The sequence below is a fragment of the Aquila chrysaetos genome, chromosome 9, assembly GCF_900496995.4.
Source record: "Aquila chrysaetos chrysaetos chromosome 9, bAquChr1.4, whole genome shotgun sequence".
In the NCBI taxonomy this organism is placed as follows: domain Eukaryota; kingdom Metazoa; phylum Chordata; class Aves; order Accipitriformes; family Accipitridae; genus Aquila; species Aquila chrysaetos.
In genome coordinates this window covers 31,746,365-31,769,312 of record NC_044012.1, presented here as the reverse complement: position 1 = coordinate 31,769,312, position 22,948 = coordinate 31,746,365, and the positions used below count along the sequence as shown (strand labels likewise).

The following is a 22,948-nucleotide window of genomic DNA, read 5'->3' as shown; positions in this document are numbered from 1 at the left end:
CATGGCAGAAGTAAATGGGACATCTAGCATTAATAGATTTAAATCTTTTAATGCTTCTTTGGCACGATCCAGAAGGCTCAGTGAGGGCAAGTCTTTTATTAATAGAACCTCTGCAAATGCTTCTTTTCCGCCACAGAGTAGCTGGCGGAGTTAAAGATCCTTGTTTAAAAACAGTCTATGTGGTTACAATTTAGACACGCTACTGCGTTAAAAGTGATCTCAGATCACATGTTATGAAGATGATTCATCAAGATCTGCCCAAATTAAGGCAGGAGTGGCAACTGCAGCTGCCAGCAGAGTCACCAGATCTCGGCTCTGTCAGGCCCACGTTACTCCCTAAAACATCTGTGTTTGGGAGGATTTCTTGTTGGCAAGCCCTTAACAGAGCTAAAGGAAAAATTTTAGACTTTGCTTGGTTTGGCTCATCTGTGGGACAGAGCTTTTATCCTGCTTACAGCGACTGCATGAGAAGCTCTCCTGTTTTAATGTAAGATTATTAACAAGAATATGTGTATAATTTGGTACTTCAAGGGTGACTCTCTGAACCGACAGAGTTTAGGTGACATAGAAGTTTTTAAAAACCAGACTGTACTGATATTTCTTAAGGTGTCTTAAAGCAATCTCTTGCATGAGAAATGTGGGAAATGTGCCATTGCTTGTTCCAACATTGTATTCACAAGGCTTTTCTACTATCTTTTCAGTTGCTTTGACTAAAATTGCAAGCTATTATTGGGGAAAAAAGCACCATTTTTTATTAAATCATGTGTAAAAGTTCATAGCATATCAAAAGCTTGTCGAGGAGCATAAGCATTTCCAAAAAGAGATGAGCTGATTTTGAATTAAGATATGGTGTCAGGGCAGAAGTTGGACTGCACGAAGTATCTGCTCTTGATGCTAACACTGCCAAGACTGTGCCATTTTCGTGGCAATTACATACTGATTTTTTTGGACTCAGTTCTTGTATCTGGCTTGCTCTAAAAATAGATCCTTTCTGCAGAAATTAGTAAAGATTGCATGCAACCTTTTGTACGGGTAGATTTGATTTGTGGTCAAAATTTATTTTCAGCCACTTTTGTCTGTCCCTCTTTTTGGCAAAGGCCTCCTTTGTTCTTGGCCCTGTGTGCTCTTATGTAAAGCTTTCCTGAAGACTTGGTCGGGTTTGTATTGTTGGGGTTTCTTTAATGTAATCTTCTGGTTAAAAGCTTTCAGTTCTTACAACCTATGATTATTTTTTTTTTATGTATCCCATTCATAGCGTAGAGAAAGTAATAATGGGATCTAGAAGCTAGCTGAAACTGGATTTTTAAATAATAAACCTTCTATTATTTAAAGCTTATCACCAAAGGGCTTGGTAGAATAATCACCACTTTGGCCTTTTGCCTACAGCACCGAGGCTTTTAATTACCTTTGTGACAAACCCCTGCTTGTACGCAGAGGTGCCAAAACACCTGTATTTTGGCAGCTGTCAGATCCGCCCCCAGACCCGCGGAGGCACAGGGCTGCTGTCCCACGCCCTTACTCGCCACGGCCACAGGAAGCGCGCTGGGCGGATGACAGCCGCCTTCGTTACCCTGGCATGTACTTCTGCTTAAATACACAGGAAAACCCCAAACCACCCAAAACCGTGAGGTAAAAGTCCTCTCTTATTTCAGTGACATCACTATTTACGCACTTACAGCTGTCAGTGGCCCCTTCTTTCCGTGTTTGAGGGGTATTTTCGCGAGACCCGCCCCCCCTCCGCGCCCGCTGAACCTCCGCGCCGGCCCCCGCTAACACACTGCCGCGTCCTCTCCTCCGATTGGCTCCGCCCGCTCGCTGTCGGCGGCGGGAGAACCAATGGCGTGCGGCCCGTCGGGAAGGCCCGCCCTCCGTGAGGCGGCCCGCTGGAGCGCCGCGCAGGGCGGGGGCCCGCTCCGGTAGCGGGGCGGGAGCGGGGGGCGGGTGGTGTTGGTGCCGGGGGCTCGCCGCGGCAGACGGCGCTGGAGCGAGAGTGGCGGTGGTGAAGCGGCCATGAAGGTGAACGGGGCGGGGGGGGGGGGTTCGTCCGGCCGGGAGAGCGTCTTTCTCCTCGCTGCGGGGAGGGAGGGAGAAGGGGGGGCGAACCGGCACGTGAGGGACCCCCGGTGGGACGGGACGGGCCGCCCCGCCCCTCCCTCCCTCCCTCCTCGCCTCAGACCGCCCGGCCCGGCCGCGGCCGCTGTCCCTCCGTGGGCCTGCCCCGTTACCGAGGGACACCCGGACCGGGGACTGCCTTGCCGAGGAGCCTCCACTGACTCAGCAGCCGGGCAGGGCCTGGTGCCGCCGCCTGAGGCGAGCCCCCGCCCCCGTCTCCACACACCGGCCGCGGCGGGGGCTGAAGGACTGACAAGGCTTCCAACGGGACGGAACCGGGCTCGGGGCGGTGCGTGGGGGTTGTGCCGGCGGTTGGGAGCCGGACCCCGCCGGGCCGGGGTGTGGGGGGCTGGCGGGGGGGGGGCCCGCTCCGGCCGGCCGCGGGGTTCGCTCCCCAAAGGCGCTTCTTTGCCTCCGGGGTTGTTGTGGTTTCAGGTCAGGGCTGAGGGTTGTGGTGACCGGAGATCTCCCGGTTCGGCGGGTTCCGAGGGGTGCTTGATCTCTGAGAAAGCTTTGCTTGTTTTCGGGGTGGGTGTAAAGATGAAATTTCAGCTAAAAAAGAATAAAATACCCTTCTGCTGCTCTGGTTTTGGGCTGCCAGCTTTGATAGCACATCCTGCTTGGACAGATGTGTGAGGAGCAGCATACAGCCTCCCAGTTTCTTGAGGTGGGTGTCTTTCTGAGGTGGTAGTCTCATCAGGTTTCTAAATGCCCTTAAAGCCAAAAAAACCCAAGAGCAGAGAAGTTCAATCGCAGTATTTTGCCCCTGTGGGATCCACATAAGGTATGTAGAGAGAAGATAGCTGATGGCAGCTTGTGAGAAGAGAATACGGAAGTGGTGACTGATGTAGTTGGAAAGGCTTTTGGTGCAGAAATTGGCAAAGTTCTAACTAATTCTCGAGGGAGGGAGTTTTTGGTTTGGTGTGTCTCACTTGTGTCTTGTGTTGGTGGCTTTCAGCATGGTCTCATTTCTTTTACAGAGTAATATGAAGAGTCTAGATGCTGTAATTCAATTATTGGTTAACGACACTAGTGCATAGAAAGAATCCACAGCTGACTTAGGTTAATGAGAAAATTAACGATGCCCACATTGGCTTACCTTTCACCTTAAAATGACTGAATGCTTGGCAGTAAGTGTAAAGAGGCTTTCTGTTTGGTACTAACAATGTTCATGTATCCAAAATGGGTAACAAAAATTTCCTAAGTATATACTTATTTAGTGTTGACAGTGATGTCTGAGCAGTTGTTACAGGCTCTTGAATAAAATAAGTCTAAGAAGCAGGTGTTAAACTAGCAGGCAAGGGTTGTGGTAGCAACTATATTATGTCCTTTTAGTCATTGCATGTCCTGCTGCTGCTGTCACCCCCTGAAAAAACCATGTCATACAATGAAGCAAGTTGAATTCTGACAGACGCTTTTGGTTCATTGTTTTATTTTTTCTGTTAATTTGTATGCGGCTGTTTTTAAATCTTTTAAATATAAAGCTAGCTCATCAGTTTTTAAGAATAAGTGAAGAATTAATGTTTCTGCAACTGACAACTTTCCCTTAAGATGAGAAAAAATACTTTTCAGAAGTCCCAAGTTTTAAAACTTGGAGCTCTCTTGGATAAGTGATTGGTTTTCAGAATGTATTTCTGAAAAGTTAGTTACTCTTGCCTAATAAACTAGGATAATTATGCATAATTTGTTTTGTATAGGAAAAATTAATACTGATCTGTTTCCAATCTTTGTTATTGAAAAGTAGAGAACAAGTCTCAGTTTGATGATAGTTTAATGATTGTCATGGAAGTCTGGTAACACATCAGGCAGGCTCCAAGCCCACAGTGTACCTGCGAGTGCAGCTATGTGCTGGCGCAGCCTGTGTCTTAGCTGGAGGTCAGGGAAGGGCCACTGGAGTTCATCCCCCTTCAACTCCGTTTGCAGGAAGCTTAGGAAGATTTTCTCCTATGCGTGGGGTGCCCACTGCATGGAGGTTTCTTGTTATGCCTGGGATGAATTTTGCTCTTGAAATGCCTGTAAAATTAGACTAGGGAATTTAAGTTGTTGCACATACATTTGATGTTACTACTGCACACAGTGTTACGTGTTGTACAGCTTAGAACCAAAATTACTGTGTTCGGTATTTCACTGTATTGCAACACTTTTAATGTCGGCTCACAACAGTAAAAGTGCATGTTTGTGTGGGTTGGAGAGATGCTTTTGATGTTCCATACTTAAGGTACTTACATGAAGGTGGTGGTGTAGAATGCGTTTGGTCCCATGGCATTGTTTCTCACATCTGCTCTCTAAACCGCAGCAAGGACTCTTTTCTTACCTCTTGTGCTCAGTGTTTTGCAAGGAGACATTCTGGCGTATCCCCAGGTATTGTGTTGTTACCACAAATGTAACAGGACTGTGTTTGGTTCAGGGGAAATGTGCAGTGTAATATAGAAATTAGCCTAGTTACTACAGAAATTAAAGCACCATCATTACTGAGCTGAAGTGCATGTTCTGGTTGGTTTAGATTTTACAGCAAGAACTACAAGTCTCAAAAGCAATTATTTTATGTCTTCATGCTTTGCAAAAAAAAAAAAAAAAAAAAGATGCTGCCCTGGAATGAAAAACAGAACAGTTCTAACCAGCATAGTTAAGAAAAAAAAAAAGAAAAAAAAAATGTTTAAAGGAAGTTGTACCATTCAACTTCCTGTCAGAAAGAACCTGATGCAATTCTGTTAGCTTTTTTGGGGGGGGGTGGGGGGGGGGGGGGGTAGGTTTCAGTGAGCCACATGACCGTGATTAAACATGTGACCTGAACAACTTGCAGTCCAAATTCCAACTTTAAGTAGAATATGCACTTTTGATAGAGAATCTAGTGCTAAAAGCTTTCAGGGATAAAAAGTAGCAATTTATTTATCTATTTGGAATTTTTGTAGTGCTTTAAGATTAAATTGTGTGACTCAAAACTGAAATCAAATCAATATAGAATAAGTTCATTTAGAGTTATTTTAATTTTTGCTAAACATTTTGTAAGTCAACAAAACAGCAAGTTTAGGGAATCTTGAAAAACATTTCCCTCTCAGAGAAACTAGACCATAGGTAGTTTCTAATGAAGATTGGTTTGTTGCTTTCAAGTTTGAAAATCCAGAAATGTTTTCTTTTAGAGAGAGTTTTATTGTGAGTCATGTAAGAGCTGGATTAGTTCTGGAGAAGTTCCTGCAGGGGACAGCTCCACGCTAATTATGATAAATTGTGTTGCTGCTTGTCATCATTTTGGGTTTTGCCCCTCACCAATGACTGGCTGTTAGTCTCTTCCTTCTTTGCTCTGCTATTGCATTACCTCCTCAAATTCCTTACCCTTTTTTGTGGAACTCTGCTAGAAAAGGAGTTGTGAAAGCGAGCTCCTTGTGCCTGCGTGAGCTTCTCGGAAGCAGATCTTACCTACTTTGGTTTGCAGCTCGGAAGTGGGGATTATTGGGCTGTTACAGACATTAGTGTGCTGAATTCCTGGTGCTCTGGGAATTCACACCACGTGCTTTTGGGATGATGACAGATGGATTGAAGTAGCTCTTCAGTAGCAAGTGACATCTGATGTGGGCTTTCAGGTATTAATTTTCTTTCTTGCTTTGTGAATGTTTTCAGGCGGGAGCTACTTCCATGTGGGCTTCCTGCTGTGGGTTGCTGAATGAAGTCATGGGTACTGGAGCTGTCCGTGGCCAGCAGGCTGGCTTTGGGGGAGGTGCTGGCCCATTCAGATTCGCACCAAATACAGACTTCTCAGCATACCCATCTCCAGCTGCGGCAGGTGCTAACATAGTTTGCAAAGCCTGTGGACTTTCCTTTTCAGTTTTTAGGAAAAAAGTGAGTATATTTCGTATTACATAGTATTTTTACTCATATGAACTAAACTGTAGGCACACTGGGACATGAATTTGTATTTTTCCTTAGATAAGAAAACCTGAGGCAGATAGCCAGGGAGGGAGTAAGTGCCTTGTTCTAGGTCACAGGAAACTAATGTCAGACAGGATTAGAAGTTAAGGGGTCTGATGTTCATTAATCGGTGACACATTGGATCTGGTCTGACCAAAAATGAGTGTATTTTAATTTGTAAGATACATGTTTTAGCTTCAGAATCTTAAACATTAAAACAAATCTGGTTTTGAAGATGATACCAAACATAGTGGTTGAGTACTGGAATGAACAAATGGGGTGATGGAAAAGCTAAAAACTCGCAATATAGTATCACAGCTTCTTTCTGTGAAATACTTGTGGAATTCTGTTTGTTTCCTAACCAGGTTTAGTTCTGTTAAATGCTATTGCACTCCAACAGCCTCTTGCTTCATTTGGAGGCAGGTTGGTGGGTTAATGCAGATAAATAAAATTGAGGTTGTTAATACTATGTCTATTATGACTGTCCAGCATCATCATTTTGTCCACTCAGTTCTCTGCAGCTCTTTTAGATAAACACAAAGCCTCTTCCCTCAGTTTGTGTGTTCAGTTTCCCCCTTCCTATGCATCCTGTTGTTTGCATGGCAAACACTTTGTTGAATTAAGTGTTGTGTAGGGATGTTTTCTGAAACTAATATTAATTTACTAAAACCCTGAAGAACTTGGAAGAGTTTGGATTTGTTCACAGTGGACGAGATGACCACTTAAAATTGCTGCTGAAAGTCTTGCCTGTTCTAGCTTTTGTATGTTGTAGTGAGTCTTTTGAACCAAGCTCTCTTCAGAAATGACATCTGGGCATTTGGGACCATTTACCTACCATGTGATTCATCACATTTAAGGCCTACTTTGAATTCTTTGAATCAATGGAGGAAGAAGTATGTTCTTTAAAGCTTGGGGATTATACTGCTTTTTACACAAGTGAAAAGAGCAGTGACACTTAGTATATTCAAAAGTATTTTAACATACCATAAAATTGACTGGCTTTCAATTTTGTTTATTGTCTAAACTACAATTTGAATACTTTATTCATTTGTTTATTCATAATGTTTTTTCACTGAAACCTCAAATCAGCATACAGTAGTGCTACAAAAGCAATGGACTGCTGTGGAACACCTGCAAAACTATTTGACAGGGCAGTTTTCTAGACTTAAATCCTAAAAATGATGTATGTCAAAATTGATGATGGAAAGACTAATAGTAAATTACATAGCCTGGAAAAGGAAAGAGCAGGGTCTAGATTTGTTTCTGTGACATCGAGCTGAATGGTTATTTTCTCTTTCTCCTTAGCATGTGTGTTGTGACTGCAAGAAGGATTTTTGCTCAGTTTGTTCAGTCTTACAAGAGAATCTCAGAAGATGTTCCACTTGTCACTTGCTGCAAGAAACAGCCTTTCAGCGCCCTCAGTTAATGAGATTGAAAGTAAAGGATCTGCGTCAGTATCTGATTCTCAGAAACATACCAACGGATACTTGCAGAGAGAAAGAAGACTTGGTGGATCTCGTGCTGTGCCATCATGGATTAGGTTCGGAGGAGGATATGGACGCTAGTAGCTTGCATTCCTCACGGTCACAGACTTCGGGCTTTTTTACTCATCCATTTTCTATGTCTGTATCGGTGTCGTCTCAAGGGGAACTAGCAAACAGAAGGGGAAGCACAGGAAATGGAACACCTTCACGGGTACAATAATTAACATGTGTTTTATGGTATAGCACAGTGTTGTTTTGTTTTGTTTTTTTAATAGGTATGCATTGCTTTAAAGTAAAATGCCAGTTGGTACAGTTCAGGGTGGCAGGAAAAATGCCTTTTGTATCTCTCACCTGAAAACAGAAGATTTCTAGATAAGATTACTAGTTTAGATGATAGAGGTGACTTAAATCAGTAATGACTAATAGCAATTGAAACTTAAAAGTGTCATTGTCATCTGTGATCAGTTCGGTACAAAGGGAAATGTTTTATAAGGGATAATGTGGTTTTGTCCTGATTAGTTTCATTTTGTACACAGGGACAAATGGAAACATCCTCTATAAATAATGAAGAAGAAGAAAGTGCAGAAGAGCAGGTGAGAGATGAACTATCCAAAGAATAAATTTTTGGCATGTGACACCATAAAGTGTTTAGATCTCTGTCAACATTTAGTATCATGGTCTAGTTCTTGCAGTTAGCTCTGTCTAGCAATGTATATCTGCACATACTTGCTTTAAAAAGAATAAAACTTTAGCCAAGCTGCTGCAGCTTAATGTAGCACCAGATCTGGTGCTCTGAACTTGCCAGGACAGTTAAAAACCATACAATTTATGTGTTTCAGACCCCTGGATTGTCCAGAAAGCGAGTGAGGGCATCTTTGTCCGATATTTCAAGTCTGGAAGACATTGAAGGGTTGAGTGTTCGGCAGCTGAAGGAAATACTTGCGTGTAATTTTGTCAACTACTCAGGATGCTGTGAAAAATGGGAACTTGTGGAAAAAGTGAGCAGACTATACAGAGAGAGTGAAGAAAACCACAAGACACGTAGGTTTATATTTAATTCTCACTTTCTTAAGACTACTTATTTTCTGGTTTCCAGTAGCTGGTTCTGCCAACAAGAGGACTTGGTATGTAACTTGGTCTGCTCAGCTGGAACAACCGGAAAGTGGATTTTAACAATTCAAGTTGCACCTAGAGTAGCTGAACATGGTTCTAGTGAGTCAGTGAAGCTTTCCAGGATTGGGCTGGTTTTTTGAGACTTTTTTCCAAAGCTCAGAGAGCTCAGCTTTCAGGGTGAAGGTAAAATTGCACAACCGAGAACTGGTTCCTCAGAGAACATGAAACTTGGCACCTCCATGTCCTTTATTAGGTTTCACAAGGCATTAGCGAAAGAGCTGCTCAGTAGCTGTCAACTGACCAAAGCAAGTCAGGTCTTTTACTGTGGTACAGAATTAAAAGCTACAGTGGCAAAAGTCCAAGTTCAAGTGGTCTGGTCTCAGTCCATGGTTTCGTGATAAGGTGGTTCTGTGGCTGCAGCTCAGTGACGAGTACTCTTCTCTTACACTCAACAGTTGGGGTCTGTCACTTGGCGTGACTGTAGTACATCGACAGACCGATTCCTGTTCACAAAGTATAATTTGAGGAGCAACTTTTTGATGTCATTACCAGCTTGAAAAATGCCTGCCTGGCTCGTCATTCCTGCCTCCAGCAGTCAGGCTGTAAAGAACAGGGGACTGTGGTGACTGGAAAACTGAACGGCCCTGGGCCACTGCACAGCCAGGTTGTGCCAGCACATAGACTGCAGGGACTGTGGTAATCAATCAGGTGTGAAATAATCAGCTAATTGGGGGGGGGGAAGGGTTGTGAGGTGGGGGACTGTTAGTGAATGTCAAAATATGGTTTAAGTGAGACCTTCAGTTTGGTCATAAACTAGAATTGAAAACCTGTCTCAAATCAAGCTTTAAACTTACGGGGTTTTTTTTCAACATGGTCTGACGGAACACTTGATTATTGATAAGCGGATGTTGTCTATTTGCAATGAAACTTGACAGGTTTTATTCAGTTCTGCCACCTTTACGGCCTACGTAAGGCTTCCGCTTCTTAGTCTGCTTTCTTATTATTGTGTTTAATCTTCTGAGGAAAGTGTTCTGCCAAACAAAGTAAGCTCAGAGATGGAAAACCAACATGCTCTGAATTTTAATCCAGCATGTTATTTCACAGTCATTATATTCTGAATTGAAAATGGTCTCCGAGTTTAAAGAATGAAGCCAAATATTGGATGTTCACTTACAGGCTTTCTAGCTCTTGTTTCTTTGCTTTTTTGAAGGAATATAGATTAATTTTTAGCTGTGGGTTAGAAAAACTGTTGTGAACAGGGAGCAGCACTACTTCATGCTAAATTAGCTGTCTGTGTATTTTACTGGTTGCCTGGGCTAGAACTTAACTGGTTTTCCAAGGCCTGAGTGCATGACCTCCTGCTCTGTTGCATTTCAGAGGGTGAGAAGATGCAGCTGAACGATAACGATGATAACCTGTGTCGGATCTGCATGGACGCCATCATCGACTGCGTCCTGCTGGAGTGCGGCCATATGGTCACTTGCACCAAGTGCGGCAAGAGGATGAGCGAGTGCCCCATCTGCCGACAGTACGTCGTACGGGCCGTGCATGTGTTCAAATCTTAAACCAAGACCAAAACTGGATTTTATAGTCACCCTTCCCGGATTTCTGTGGGCAGCAGTGCCGAACCTTGGGGCGATGTCAGCTTTTTAGTTCTCAATAAACACAGCATTTTGAACATCAGCATCCAGGAGTTTGTGAAACATTTTTCTACGGCATCCTGAATCCCATGGTTGGGCAGTATGATACGATGCCTGTGCGTACAGTACTAGCGCTGCCTGACTGACTGACCTTGTAAATCCACAAACTCTTTGAGTCAAACTGTTTACAGCAGTTCTTGCTCTCTTCTGAAGAATATCACCTCTACTGGTCGCATTCAGGACTCAGCAAGGGGTTGGAAAACACCTCTGCTTGACTGCAGTAGCGTGTTATGTTGTCTAGTGCATTAGAAGCAATGAACATATCAGTTGAATATTCAGCTTTTACGTAATTATAGAATGTAACTGTTTGGACACTGTCCCTGCAACAGTGTTAACAGTATAAAATAGGACTGTAGAAAGCACTGCCATTAACTGTACCTGCACAGAAGCCCTTAAGCAATCTATTTTATGCCGATTGCTCCGTTCCAAATGTCTGTCATGACACATGTCATGTCTTGGCTATTCCTTGTAAACGTACAGAAAACTCTGTCACTTCGCAGGTCTCTGCCACATGCTGTCCAACTACTAAGTGTTTTTTAGTTTAGGAATAAAATATTTTTTTAAAAGAGGGGTATAGTAAACCATATTGTTGTGGTCCTTAATCCACTCATGCCTCTTGTGACTATTAATTTACATGTGATGATTGTACACCATGTGCTGACAACATGATGTTACTGTGAATACTAATCAGGGTCATGAAACTATTTGCTGCTAACATGTGGAATGTATGGTGTTACTAACCTTAAAGGGGGAGGGAAACATGGTCTTTGTTTAAAACCTCATGTTCACAGGCTTCTGACCAAGGCTAAGCCACTATTAACCATGCTTCCCCTTGGCTGCTGAATGACCCCTGTTGCTGTTACCCCTTGCTCCAGTTTCTGGCTGGGGTAAGGGCCCTCTTGGAGCAAGAATTTCCATGGTCCTTGCAGGATATCTGTGACAGATGACCTGGGGAAGGTAGAGAGCAGCAAGAACCACTTGTGTTCTGGGGACAGGCTGCCTGTGGCCATGACAGTGTCTGATTGAGTTCACTGTAAAAAAAAAAAGAGAGGTGAGGAAGGACCTAGTCTGGCCAGGACAGGCAGCCTTTAAGGAGGGTTGATCAATGAAGCTGCAGTTTCTCGTTTTAATTTCCCACATGCTAGCAAAGTAACAGAGACAGGGGCATCTTCTGCCAAGGCTGCAGTACCTGAGAACTCTTACCTCTGCTGCACTGTCATGCCTGCTCTTGTCTTTTATGTGAAAAATTAAGCTGGCTTGAAAAAGAGAAAGTAGCTCCTCCTCAAAATAAAATGCACAGCTTGGAGACACTGCTGGTTATTTTTCAGAAGGGAGCAAACCTCTCAATGGCTTTATTTTTTAGAAGTAACTTTTTAATGGTAATTAATTCCTCAAGTTTCTGTTCAGTGGGTAAGCTAATGAAAAAAACATGCCCTCTATGTTATTTCCATGCTGATCATTAGCCACACAAGCTTAATAAAGATTTGTGATGGGCTTTCTCAGCCTCTGCCTCTTTTCTTCACCAGCTGTGGGAGTACTGCTGGTTACTCAGCTCAAGCTTTAACATTCTTCTGGAGATGTGTAAGTGTTCCTCTAGACTAATCTGGGCCAATTTCAGCTGAAGGAAGGTATAGATGGGTCTTTTATTCCCTCCTCAGTATAGATGTACTGGAACACGCCAACTAGAGGCACAGGACAAAGACCAAGTGCTGTGAAAGTACTACATGTAGCATGACAGCAGGAGGGGCAGCTGCTGTTAATCCTGGCTTGCACCAAGGCTAGAAACCAGGACCTGCTCCGCGCGCAGAACCCAGCTGTAACCCCATGGGGCTTGCTGCAGTCACGCCACACACCCCTAAAGCCCAAACACAGCTTCCCCCCCAACAACCCCGCATTGGAACAGAAACCCACAAAGCCAGCACGTGGTTTTGTACAATTGTTTATACAAATTCAACAAAGGTAAAACTGCATCAGGAAGGTCTACGAAAACAACACCATACAACAATGGCACTTATGAATGCAGAATTTTACAATCAGGAAATAACCATGTTATAAACCTTAAATGAGAACTCAACTCACACTTCAAAGAAAGAGAGACTACGTTTGACCATTTATTCTACGGCTGGACTCACTGTATAAATTAATTTTATATTGAGTACAAGAGCTCATGCTACAGAGTGAAACCCTCCTATGTGCAAAAGCTGAAATTGGAATTTTTTAAAATTTTGAGAAAAAGGTGATTTCTATACAGATAAAAGTGTTTTACTTCAACTATAATTTACACCTTATTTCCACAACATGCTTATGTCACTTCTGAAGTATACAAAGCAGGATATAAACTTCCATTAAAACATGCTTGAAGTTGAAAGTATTAACCTACTTTTCCTGACCTGGGCACATTTGTAGATAGATACTGTCTACGAAGTATAGGTTAAGTTCTCGCCTACCATAAGTAAAGATAAAAATTGGCAATCAAAACCGAAACACTGGTAATGCATTCAAACATTGCATAAATAATTTTTAAACAATTTTTGTACAAAAATAGTTCTGCATAATGTAAGATGTAACAAAACAAAACGTGTTAAGAAGGCAGAAATGCAGTGCGTGGTCCACTTCAATGACACCAACTTTTTTTTGTTTTTGTTGTTTTAAGAAATGAAAAGCAGAAATCAAATTTACACTACCAAGCACATGCTGTGGTACTTTAAATAACAGTATTTCTTGGAGATCAGTCGTCTTCCGGGTGTGAACAATTATCATCAATAACAGTCGCCTTATGAATTTGCATAAGAGCCAGTGCAGGACATCCATCCCAGGTAGACTGAATTAGTGGCACAAGTTGAAATTCTTAACATGGGTAGTTTCATGTTGTTCTCTCCTCGACAAGAGTTGTAAAATCCAATCGCGGTATTTTCCAATATTCCAAGTTCCCAATTGAAAATAAAATCCCTACATGTTCTTAGTCCCACCCCCCCCCCCCCCCCCCCGAGTATTTACACGTGTCCTTTAACTAACTCAGTTTTTGCAGAAGTTTTTCTTCCACTTGCCCAAACTGAACACTTACTGACATTTCCGCTATGAACTGCTCGCAGCCTTCTTTTGTCACTTGCTTGCAGTACCTCAGATCGATCTGGCAGATGTTTCCACAACGTTTGAAGTAAGACAGGCACTGGTCAGTAACCTTATTGCAGTCTGTGGGGAAAAAAAAAAAAAAAACAAACAACAAACAAACAAAAAAAAAACCCCCAAAAAACAAAGGGGGAGAAATTTAACAGCACTTCTCAGGTTTGTTCTCCAGCACAAGGACAGTTTATCCGGACTGCGGTAGGTCCTTCCCGCTCCTCCCGTGCTGTGCCAACAGTGAAATCACCCTGCCAGCCCCATAGCCGCTCCCTGATCCCCGTCACTCTGTTGTGTAACCAACAAGATAAAGCAAAGGATGCCAGATGCGCAGAGAAAATCCCCTGTGGAGGATGAGCGAGGTAAAACACATGGCTCCCAAGTGGGAGGCGGCCAGCCTGGCAGCTGGTGGAGGGCCTGGGGAAAGGCTGGGCAGCTGCGGGGTTATTTACACCAGCAGCACATCCAGCTGCTTATATGGAATCCGGGGGGGGGGGGGGGGGGGGAAGTTACACCGGGGCAGGGGAAGAGCTGGGTAAAACCCCTCTCAGTGATGAGTGTTTCACACAAGCCTAACACCAATGGGCAATTCCCATCCTCCCCCCACCCCTGCGCTTCTGTTGCTTACCTGATAAATTAATTTCTGTTAATGAATCCCGCGTGGTGGTTCCAACTGCGGTCAGCAGGTTAATAGACTGATCTGTCACATGATTACAGTAACTGAGATTGAGTTTGGAGAGCAGAGGCATGTGCCTTATGATCAGCCGCAAAGAAGCATCTGTAATATCCAGGCCAGCCAAACGCAGCTCAACTATGTTCCGTAATTTACTCCGGTTGTCGATCTGACCTGGAAAGCGGAGGCAGCAGGTCACTCCCACAAGTCTCACCCCGTGCTGCAAACATCTGCAGATCTATATGAAATGCACTGTGACACACAACACTGCTGCCCTACGTCAACTTCAGACGCTTTTGCCTGTCTGGAGCTTTGGAGGGGACATCAGCAGGAACACTTGTCTATTTTTGGAACAGGCACATGGACAAAGCCACCTCCTGATTTCAAAACAAAAGGGATGAAAGTAACTGCAGGGGCCCAGCAGAATTACAAGTCGGGAATAAGCAGTAGGCTGTGCAGTGCATGCCAGAAAGCAGATCTGATTTGCTCAAAATTTCACCTGAGCTGATATCCGGGCGAATGTGGCATGACCCACAGAACTGCTCCTTCCCTGAACTGGAAGAAAGTGTTTCCATACTCTCTAAAGTACACCCGTTGCAGCCTGAAGAGAAGAAAGTCAGACAGAAAACCAGCACAGTGGCTCAGATGACTGTTCAGCAGCCAGAGAACATCACTCGTTACCCAGTGGCTTCCAGCGAGGAGGTGTTGCAAGTCACTACTTTGAACACCTCGCACGTCAGCAAAGCCCAGAACCCCGCCGATGCTAGCTGCAGGGGTTTCTGCCCGCTTCCTCCAAGGGGGACTAGCAGCAGAACATGCCACAGAACAGCTGGGACAGGTCTCCCGCATGCTCCTCTCGCCTGTTACCTGGCCGGTTATCTGTGGGTGGCGACAAGAGGTCTCTCATTTGTGCGTCTTTCAGGCCTTCTGCCCACTGCACGTCCAGAGTTCGGAGTAAAGGACAACTGGAACTACAAAGTGCCGACACTGCTATCCATGAGCACCCTGATAACAGCAGGTCTCGAAGACCTGCAGATACAGAAGAAGTTGGAGCATGTGGCCTACCCAGAGAGACATCCGTGGTGATTTCTGCTACCAGGCACAGGCTGGGCAAAGCCCAGTGCCGCTCTGACGAACAATCCCAGCACGCCAGGGCAAGCAGGGACCCCATAAGCCGCCTCCTGCCCAGCTCTCCATCTCCCCCACCATCTGGAACTTCATTACTGTGGGTGACAACAGACCCCCTCCACCCCCTCCGCTAATCACGTCAACACAGGCACTTTCCACAGCAACTTTACCTGTTGACAAAGACCTGCCTCAAACTAGTTTACCTAACACATCAAGTAGTCACAACGTAACTAATTTTGGACCCATTTTAATTCGCTGATGCTTCATTCCTACTTATCTACTCCTCTCCTAGGATACCTGGATCCCTGCAGATGTTCCTCAGAGATTGCAGTTTAGATACAAACTGGTTTGCTGAATTCAGTGAAGTGGTCAAAAAACATCACTTACCTGGCAGTCTGTTGATAAGCCAGCTCAGCTGCTTTTTAGATATATTTGTCCAGCTAAGATCAAGGGTTACAGGCTGTCTCCTAATAATGCCACTAAGCATAAGCGGAGTGATGGATTTACAATGGTTTAAATCTATTTTGGTCCATAATCTTTTGTCACAGCACCTACCCAAAAAGAAAAAAGTCAATAGCACTTAATTTGGCACTTGTTTTGATTTCTGCAAGACTTTAAAAGGTGTCATTAAACAGTAGGAAGAACTACAGCATTTAACTGAAAATAGCAAAAATAAGGCTGAGCGATGCTAAGATAAGCACAACACCACACAAAGTTACGTAGGTTTGAAGTTTCTCCCTCAAATATATCATGCAATAAAGCATGGAATTATTTCCACACAATTACAAGCATCAACAACTTTGGATCTCATTTTAAGTCATCAGAGCACTTACTAAAATCCATTTTCTAGCCCGAAGAGAAGCCACAGCTTCTTGCTTGCCTTTTGAATATGAAGACTGGTTTTTTAAATATTACTGTCCTGACTTCCCCCACGCTTTCCTTGCTTAAAACCAGTGAATTTTGTAAAACAGATCCCCCCCACTTCCTGTTCTTTCTGTTTGTGTTATTCCTATCTACGTGGCTTATGAGTTTTTACACTCTCTTTATGGTTCTCTAAGGGCAACAAGCAGGAAGTCCTAATGAGTGCAAGATCCTGCATTTTCTCATTTTTTCCAGTAGAAATACTGCACTTAAGTGGAAAAGGCATTTACCAGCTTTCTGTGACACCAAGAAGCCCATGGAGGAGACACTCCACACATCTTCTTGCACTGAATTATCAACCTCCCAGCCTTTCTGTCATTTACCCAGTTACTTAGACTGTGCTAGAAAGGAGTCTCTGTTACAATTTGTCCGTGTGTGTGCACATTACAGTTGAATCCGAGATGACAGCCAACAAGAGACTTCACTGCAAGTTCAGTGAAACATATAAATCTGTCCACTAATGCTTCCTGTTGCCGTACAGTCACCGACTGTGTCAATGTTCACACTGTGGTACCCCAAGCACTGAACAGACACACTGTGAGTAAATACAATTAACAAAGGATTCCTCCATCAGCTCTGCTGGTATGGAACACAGCAAACAGGATCGCTCTCCATGTACCCTCTACAGGGGAACAATCAGCACAGACCTTCCAAGAACACTGAGGGCACTGGGAGGTCTTTGCTGTATCTCAACAGATATTTAATAGCTGAACTGAAAAAACAACTGCATTAGCAGCAAGTCCTCAGGGCAGAATGACACCAAGACTTGGCATGACCTAGACTGCCCATTCTGGCAGGCAAGAACATTGTGGTGTCTAACTACAGATCAGGCTGCTCTGGGGTGCTACAGTCCCGGCAGGCTGATGCCGAGGCTGACACACACACTCTCACACACACATGCTCTTCCCACCAGAAAGGCTGGGAACTGCTCTTTCTGAGAAAGCACCAGAAGACATGCTACTTCTCCAGACGCTGCTGGTCACCCATTCTCCTTGGGCTCAGCAGAGCTTCAGTGACAACCTGCTGCCTCCGTCACCCGCTTCCCTTTCAAGTCCATCCCGCTACATGTTAGATCTAGCTGGGTTTCCCGCCCTCCTTACCATCTGTTCCAGGTCTTGCAAACTCTCATACAGATGCACAAGTCTCTATGACTGAGGTAGCTAAAGACAGCCATCCAGACTTCCCTCTGCATCACGTGGGCTGCCCCATCATCCAGGGGGAGCGAGTCCGGAGGGGGGCTGATGGGAGGCGGCCGGATAACATGCCGTTCCATCTGAATGCATTTGGGAGGAGAGAGCGAAGGCGGTGGCCGGGTTATTCCCCGAGGTGCACTTCGCAGGCTGGGGATGAGCTGGTGCCTCAGCTCCCGGGGAGTCCCGTTTAACCCTTTGCTGAACCTATGGAGTCTCTCGCTGTTGTTCAAAGCACGCTTAGGTTCCTCATTCTCACTCTCAGGTTCAGATTTGATGGGTTGGTGATTCTCATTGGCAAGGCTGTTCTCGGTTTTTTGGATCTCCTGGTTAAGCTCCTTGCTGAGCTCCTTGCTCAGTTCCTTATTGGGAAGCCGCCTTTTCCTCCTCATCTTGAACTTCTTCTTGTCCCTGGGCTCAGCACCCTCCGTGCTGGGACCTGCAGTGGGCGAGCTGGACCGTGACTGGTCACTATCCTTGGACCTGGGAGGTGCTTCTGGCAGGTCATCCTCTGGCTCCTGCTTGAGGCGCCGCAGGGGTTTGATCATGGCAGTTCGGTCATCTGGAGCCTTCCACGATCGCCGCTGAAAAGGAAGAGACAAGGGCTGACTATTCAAGCAAGAACATACTCAGCAATACTTCACATGCTGATGCTCCACACAGGCAGCCCTGCCTGGGGGGGTCGGGCTGCCTGCCAGCTCTGGGCCCCACCCATCTGAGCACAAGGGTACATTCACGGGCCAAAGGTATCAAGTTCAAGTGCCATCATGGATGAGGAGTCCAGCTATTGGCTTCTCTGGACTCCCAGCAAGTGATAAATGCATTTATTCACCATGCATAATCCTGCAGATTTAAGGGCCTTACTCATTACACAGCAGACAGTTTATATACAGAAGATAAGCAGCATACTATAGACAGCTTTTTCCCCAGCAGACCAGAAGAAACCAGGCTTGGGACACATTCACTGGGCACCCACTTTAAACACTGGCTGACATGCATTCATGCCCAATGGTCAAAAGGTCAATTTTTGAAACGTCCTGAATCGCCATCACTGACTCGCTCTGTGGCTGTGCTGTTGTGGCCCTTATGGCTGGATACTCACAGCCTCATTTAATTACACTTCAGCCGCTCCTTTACATCCCACTAAACTCTGCTCGTCTTCTCAAGCTTCCCCCAACGCTGGTGCATGTGCAACGGGGAATGTGACTGACAGGTCTGACACACTGCTAGCCTGATGAGACCTCATGCTGACACAATCTCCAACGCAATGCAGGCTGACAGGGGTTAGCTGGCACCTTCTTCCCTGCCCCGGTCACTGTTTATAACAGCAAACTGCACTTCACTTGCTTGCATTAATCAAATCTCTCTTTGATGCACATCAGACAGAAGTGTAAGAGATGTACAAACTAAGACCAGGGAAGACTTCAAGTCTAATCTGATCACTACAAGCAAGAAAGAAGACACCAACTGTTAAAATGAAATAGCTCTAATAAGAAGAGATCTGGACTGGCAAGAAATGGTGAACAGCTGTGAACACACTTGTTATATCAGAAGGTCTATGCTTTCACAATAAACGAATTGGATCAAGGCAGTGGATGTGTTCCTATGCTTCAGATTGCAGCGCACAGCAGAGAAAACTGATCACCCTGTCTTTAAATTAATATATTATAAAGGGAGAGGTCACAGTAAGTTAATGACAGGTTAGAATAAAAAAATTACAACATCAGACTACTGGCAGCTTGCAGCATCCTTCACACTGGGTACTGACAAGCACTTAGTTTAAAGTTATTGGACTTCTGTTATCGTGGCAGACTGTGAGAGGTATTCAATACTTGTGTGCCAGGTCATCCCTGGCTCCCTGGGGTGTCAGCGGGGGACTCCAGGGATGTGCTGTGGTAGAGACTGCTGAGGGGCTGTGTGGCTGGGGCAAGATTCAACCATGCAGCAAGAGCGAAACATCAGTACAGAAACAGAATTTTATTCCTCGGGTCATCAAAACACAGCTTGCTGCTGTATTTTAATATGGGACACCAGAACAGAAAACAAAATCAGATACTGCAGCTAAACTATCCTGGAGCGTAAAGGTTTCCATGAGAGAGATCTCTAATTTCAAGATGTAAATGGAGTAATAAAAAAGCCTGCAGTGACACAAAGACATGACTGATAGAGAAACTGGCTCACCATTCAGCTCACATGAGAAGGGATTAAAAGGGATTCAGAACACATCTATTAAAAAGGCAAAGTACCTTCTTCCTGAAGAGTTTGTCTTCTTTTCCAAGTTTTAGCTGTTGGAAGAAAGAAAAGTAAAAACCCCAAAACACGACACTTGTTGTGCTGTCCGATGAAGGTTTGGTGATCCACAGTGCCTTCCTCACACACTGGGGGGCTTTCATGGAGCAATTCAAGCCATCCATAAACACTGCAGTGAGTCCGAAGGGATGGGAAAAGGAAAGCATGGCCAGAAAGCAGATATGCATAAACTGGTATTGTGAATTTTGCGCTCTCACTCCATCAAAGCAACACCAATCACTACATTTACCGTACTGTAGCGTTCCCACTGTCAAGCCTTGCAGGGCGGACTGACTGCCACTCCTCATGAACTACACATGCAATACAAAACCAGCCACTGATTCCAGTTTTAAAGCCATCAGCCATTTACTCATGAGACACATTAAATCTAGGTCCTCATTTCTACCCCTGCAAACAAGCTTTTCTGTATATCCCAAGTACCATATTTTGCAATCCACATGACAATTCAGAATGTCCCTGCCTGGCCCAAGGGCTCCGACTGTCAAATTCAGGGAAAAGCTGTCTACATTGCTGTTGTGAGCAGCTCCTCCTCTCTGCAGGCTACAGAAAGTATCGTTTCTAAAGGTGCTCTGATGGGTTATGAGTATTGTACATCGCTGAATCAGCCACAAAACAAGCTGCCATGCGCCACCAAGTGGGTAGAGATGGAAAAGTTTCCATTAAAAATTGATTTTCATCTTGTTCCTACTCCAAGCATCTTGTAAAAGACTTTTCAGTTAAAGTGGGTTTTCCAGTATTTTGAATAAAACAACAGCCATAGCCCAGCATTTTTGGCCTCTGAACATCAACCCAAGTGTCACTGCTCAAACTACTGTCCTGTTAGACTAGCAGTTTTCAGAAAGGAAGGTAAAACATTGCAGTTTCTTTTGTAACAATCTGGGATTTCAAGATGAGCTATAAGCCAGAAGGCAAGAGACATCAGCCCCAACCAGCCCACACGCATCTGTGTAAGCACATGAAAAGAGTGTTTTGTCATACCCGCTTTCTCATAGTGGGTTCCTGGGGTTTCTCAAATTTCCTTTTCCTCCACAGATGCACTTCGTCTGACTTTCTCCTCAGTATTGAGTCAACTTGAGTCTTTTTGGAATGTTCCTCCGATTTCCGCCTGGGAGTTTCTTCACAATCCCCTTTCCGTTTTGCAGCATCTGTTACTTCCTTATTGTCTCTGTTAATTTTCTGTTCCTTCAGCAAGGAGCCTGGGAGATTTGATGCGTATTTGAATCCTGGTCCGCGCTTTTGCTTGTACGCCAAAGAGACACAAAACACAAACAAACTTTATATCTTACGCCTTTCTCAGCTCTTTATCTAAGTTGCCTCCAACACTCCAACATTGGTGGGTTGATCACTTTGTAAGAGACAAAATTTTTAGGAAGGAGTTAAAGTAGTTTGAACCTTCTTGTAACTACACACTTGCAAGTGTCTGTCTTAGTTTGCAAAGAAATAATGTTTCACTAATTCCAACAGACACTTCAGGTTTTGCATAACTGCCTCTGGATTTTGTTTTTTTGAAGAAGTATTTTCATCTTAGAAATTAACATGCAGCAGTGCACAGAACTAACCTAAATATTCCCCAGGTTCTAGGTGAAGTATTGGTACGTGGAACAAAAATACAAAAATTATTAAAGAATAGAATGCCATCAGCTTATTTCCTTCGACTCAACTCAATTAAGCACAAAATCAAAAGCTGGTACTGGGCAAAATTATATCTACAAGCCAGAGGGAATGCCTGAGATTTTGTATCTCATTCCAGCACCACTTATTCCCATTAAACTCACTTTTCCAGTTTTCCCTGCATGGTTGCACTTTGGACACTCCCAGCAGTTCGGCAGCTCATCGTTAACCACACCATCTGATTCCTTCACCTGGTGAAAGAGAAGTACAACTTAATTCACAATCATGCTGCAAAAAGCTGCAAAAGTCTACAGGTAGATCATTTAAAGGCATTTTGTACAGCTCAATTTTCTCTGATTGGCTGCTGCCCTCCCAATGGCTGCAGAAAAGGAACACAGATCACCACAGGTGCTGCACCATCCTGCTGGTGCTGAGCAAGTCCTCGGTCCTGCACAATTACCCTTATGATGATGTCAGCAGGGGAGGAAAGCATGCTGGCCAAATTGGTATTTGACAAAGGGTTCAGGTCTGGCCTTTTTATGAAGGTCAATGACAATCGCAATTAACACAGGGCGCATTCTGCTCTTGCAAAAAACCAAAACAATAAAAAACACCCCAACAACCCAAACCAAAACCATGGACTGGAATCATGCCATCTCCAAATGTCCTCCCACACCATTTATTTGCAAAGCTCAGTCCTGTCCAGTCCCCTCCCGGAGTAAGGCACAGTCCGATCTTTTAATAGGAAGGGATTTTTCCCATATGCACATTCTCACATACATTAATACTGTTCAGCATTTTTAGAAGCATAGCACCCTCCACTGTAATCAAGTGTTCCTTAGAATATTTTTCTTTATGGATCAGAACTAGCAGTCCCATGTCTCCAGCCCTCAAGCCCATGTGCCAATAAAAATGATGGTTGCCAAGTCAGCTGGAGAACAGGCACTTTTATTCAAGAAGACTGGACACATGAAAGCATTTTTAAGGCTTCTCACACCCACAGTTACCCAGCTAGCGTGAGGAAGAGAAATGCTTACTGCTTCACTACCTCTGAAAGACTGTGACATTTTGCTTTTTGAAAGAGAAGATGCACACTCGGTGTTGTTACACTACAATAAAAGCACAGCCCTGCCCTACGCAGTTGAAAAGCTGCTGGTTTCTGAATTTCCATACAGAAGCCCGCATTACTTTCCAAAGAGGAGATAGGTGTTTCTGAAAAGACATTTCTGTGAATGAAACTGAGGATGAAAAGTAGAGCTAAGCTAAAAACACTCTCCACACACACACACACGCTCACTGATGGCACATTCACATTTAAGAGTTTAGTTATATATTCAGAAAAAAAAGCCGGGGGGGGGGGGAGGGGTAAGAAAGATTAATTTATTACTATTGCAGACAACAAAAACATGCTTCTGTCAAGACAAATAGCTGGGCACTGGCATCAGCAGCACAGTAGCAGGAGACTGCTGCTGAAACAGGCAGGGGCAGAGATCTGCAGATTTTTCATGTTTCTGAAACATTTCCTCCTCTCCTCCCAGCTCCGTGAAAATGCACTAGCTGAGCATGAGCAAACCCTTGGTTTTAGGGGAATTGCTTCCTCAAGTCCCTGAGCCAGACAGCAGCCATTCTAGTTTCACCATCTAGCGAGACTGATGACATGTCAGTCTCTCTCACCAAGTC

At 44.4% G+C, this 22,948-nt stretch overlaps 2 protein-coding genes across 20 annotated transcripts in view; one reads left to right on the top strand and one right to left on the bottom strand.

Annotated features, from left to right (window-relative positions):
• The first annotated feature begins 1,895 nt into the window (after nucleotides 1–1,895).
• RNF34 (ring finger protein 34) lies at nucleotides 1,896–11,810 on the top strand. Of its 4 annotated transcripts, none has more exons than XM_030026112.2 (6): nucleotides 1,897–2,016; nucleotides 5,731–5,949; nucleotides 7,324–7,713; nucleotides 8,039–8,095; nucleotides 8,342–8,543; nucleotides 9,993–11,810. In XM_030026112.2, the coding sequence occupies exons 1-6, from the start codon at nucleotides 2,011–2,013 to the stop codon at nucleotides 10,178–10,180; spliced, it is 1,062 nt and encodes a 353-aa protein (XP_029881972.1). In that variant the 5' UTR covers nucleotides 1,897–2,010; the 3' UTR covers nucleotides 10,181–11,810. The 4 variants fall into 4 exon arrangements, with proteins under 4 accessions (XP_040982088.1, XP_029881972.1, XP_029881973.1 ...); XM_030026113.2 differs by lacking the exon at nucleotides 1,897–2,016 and adding an exon at nucleotides 2,026–2,401; XM_041126153.1 differs by lacking the exon at nucleotides 1,897–2,016 and adding an exon at nucleotides 2,503–4,473.
• A 428-nt stretch (nucleotides 11,811–12,238) lies between these two features.
• KDM2B (lysine demethylase 2B) overlaps nucleotides 12,239–22,948 on the bottom strand; it is a 127,483-nt gene continuing 116,773 nt past the window's right edge. For 12 of the 16 annotated variants that reach the window (XM_030024213.1, XM_030024214.2, XM_041125709.1 and 9 more), the window contains 9 exons: nucleotides 21,433–21,519; nucleotides 20,636–20,905; nucleotides 19,594–19,632; nucleotides 17,258–17,931; nucleotides 15,624–15,787; nucleotides 14,976–15,137; nucleotides 14,608–14,709; nucleotides 14,064–14,282; nucleotides 12,239–13,507 (listed from right to left, as the gene is read on the bottom strand). In XM_030024213.1, coding sequence (XP_029880073.1) covers nucleotides 13,326–13,507; nucleotides 14,064–14,282; nucleotides 14,608–14,709; nucleotides 14,976–15,137; nucleotides 15,624–15,787; nucleotides 17,258–17,931; nucleotides 19,594–19,632; nucleotides 20,636–20,905; nucleotides 21,433–21,519 — 1,899 coding nt within the window. In that variant the 3' untranslated portion in view covers nucleotides 12,239–13,325. The remainder of the gene's footprint in view (nucleotides 13,508–14,063; nucleotides 14,283–14,607; nucleotides 14,710–14,975; nucleotides 15,138–15,623; nucleotides 15,788–17,257; nucleotides 17,932–19,593; nucleotides 19,633–20,635; nucleotides 20,906–21,432; nucleotides 21,520–22,948) is intronic. The other 4 variants (XM_030024212.2, XM_030024219.2, XM_030024220.2 and 1 more) reach the window with 4 other exon arrangements.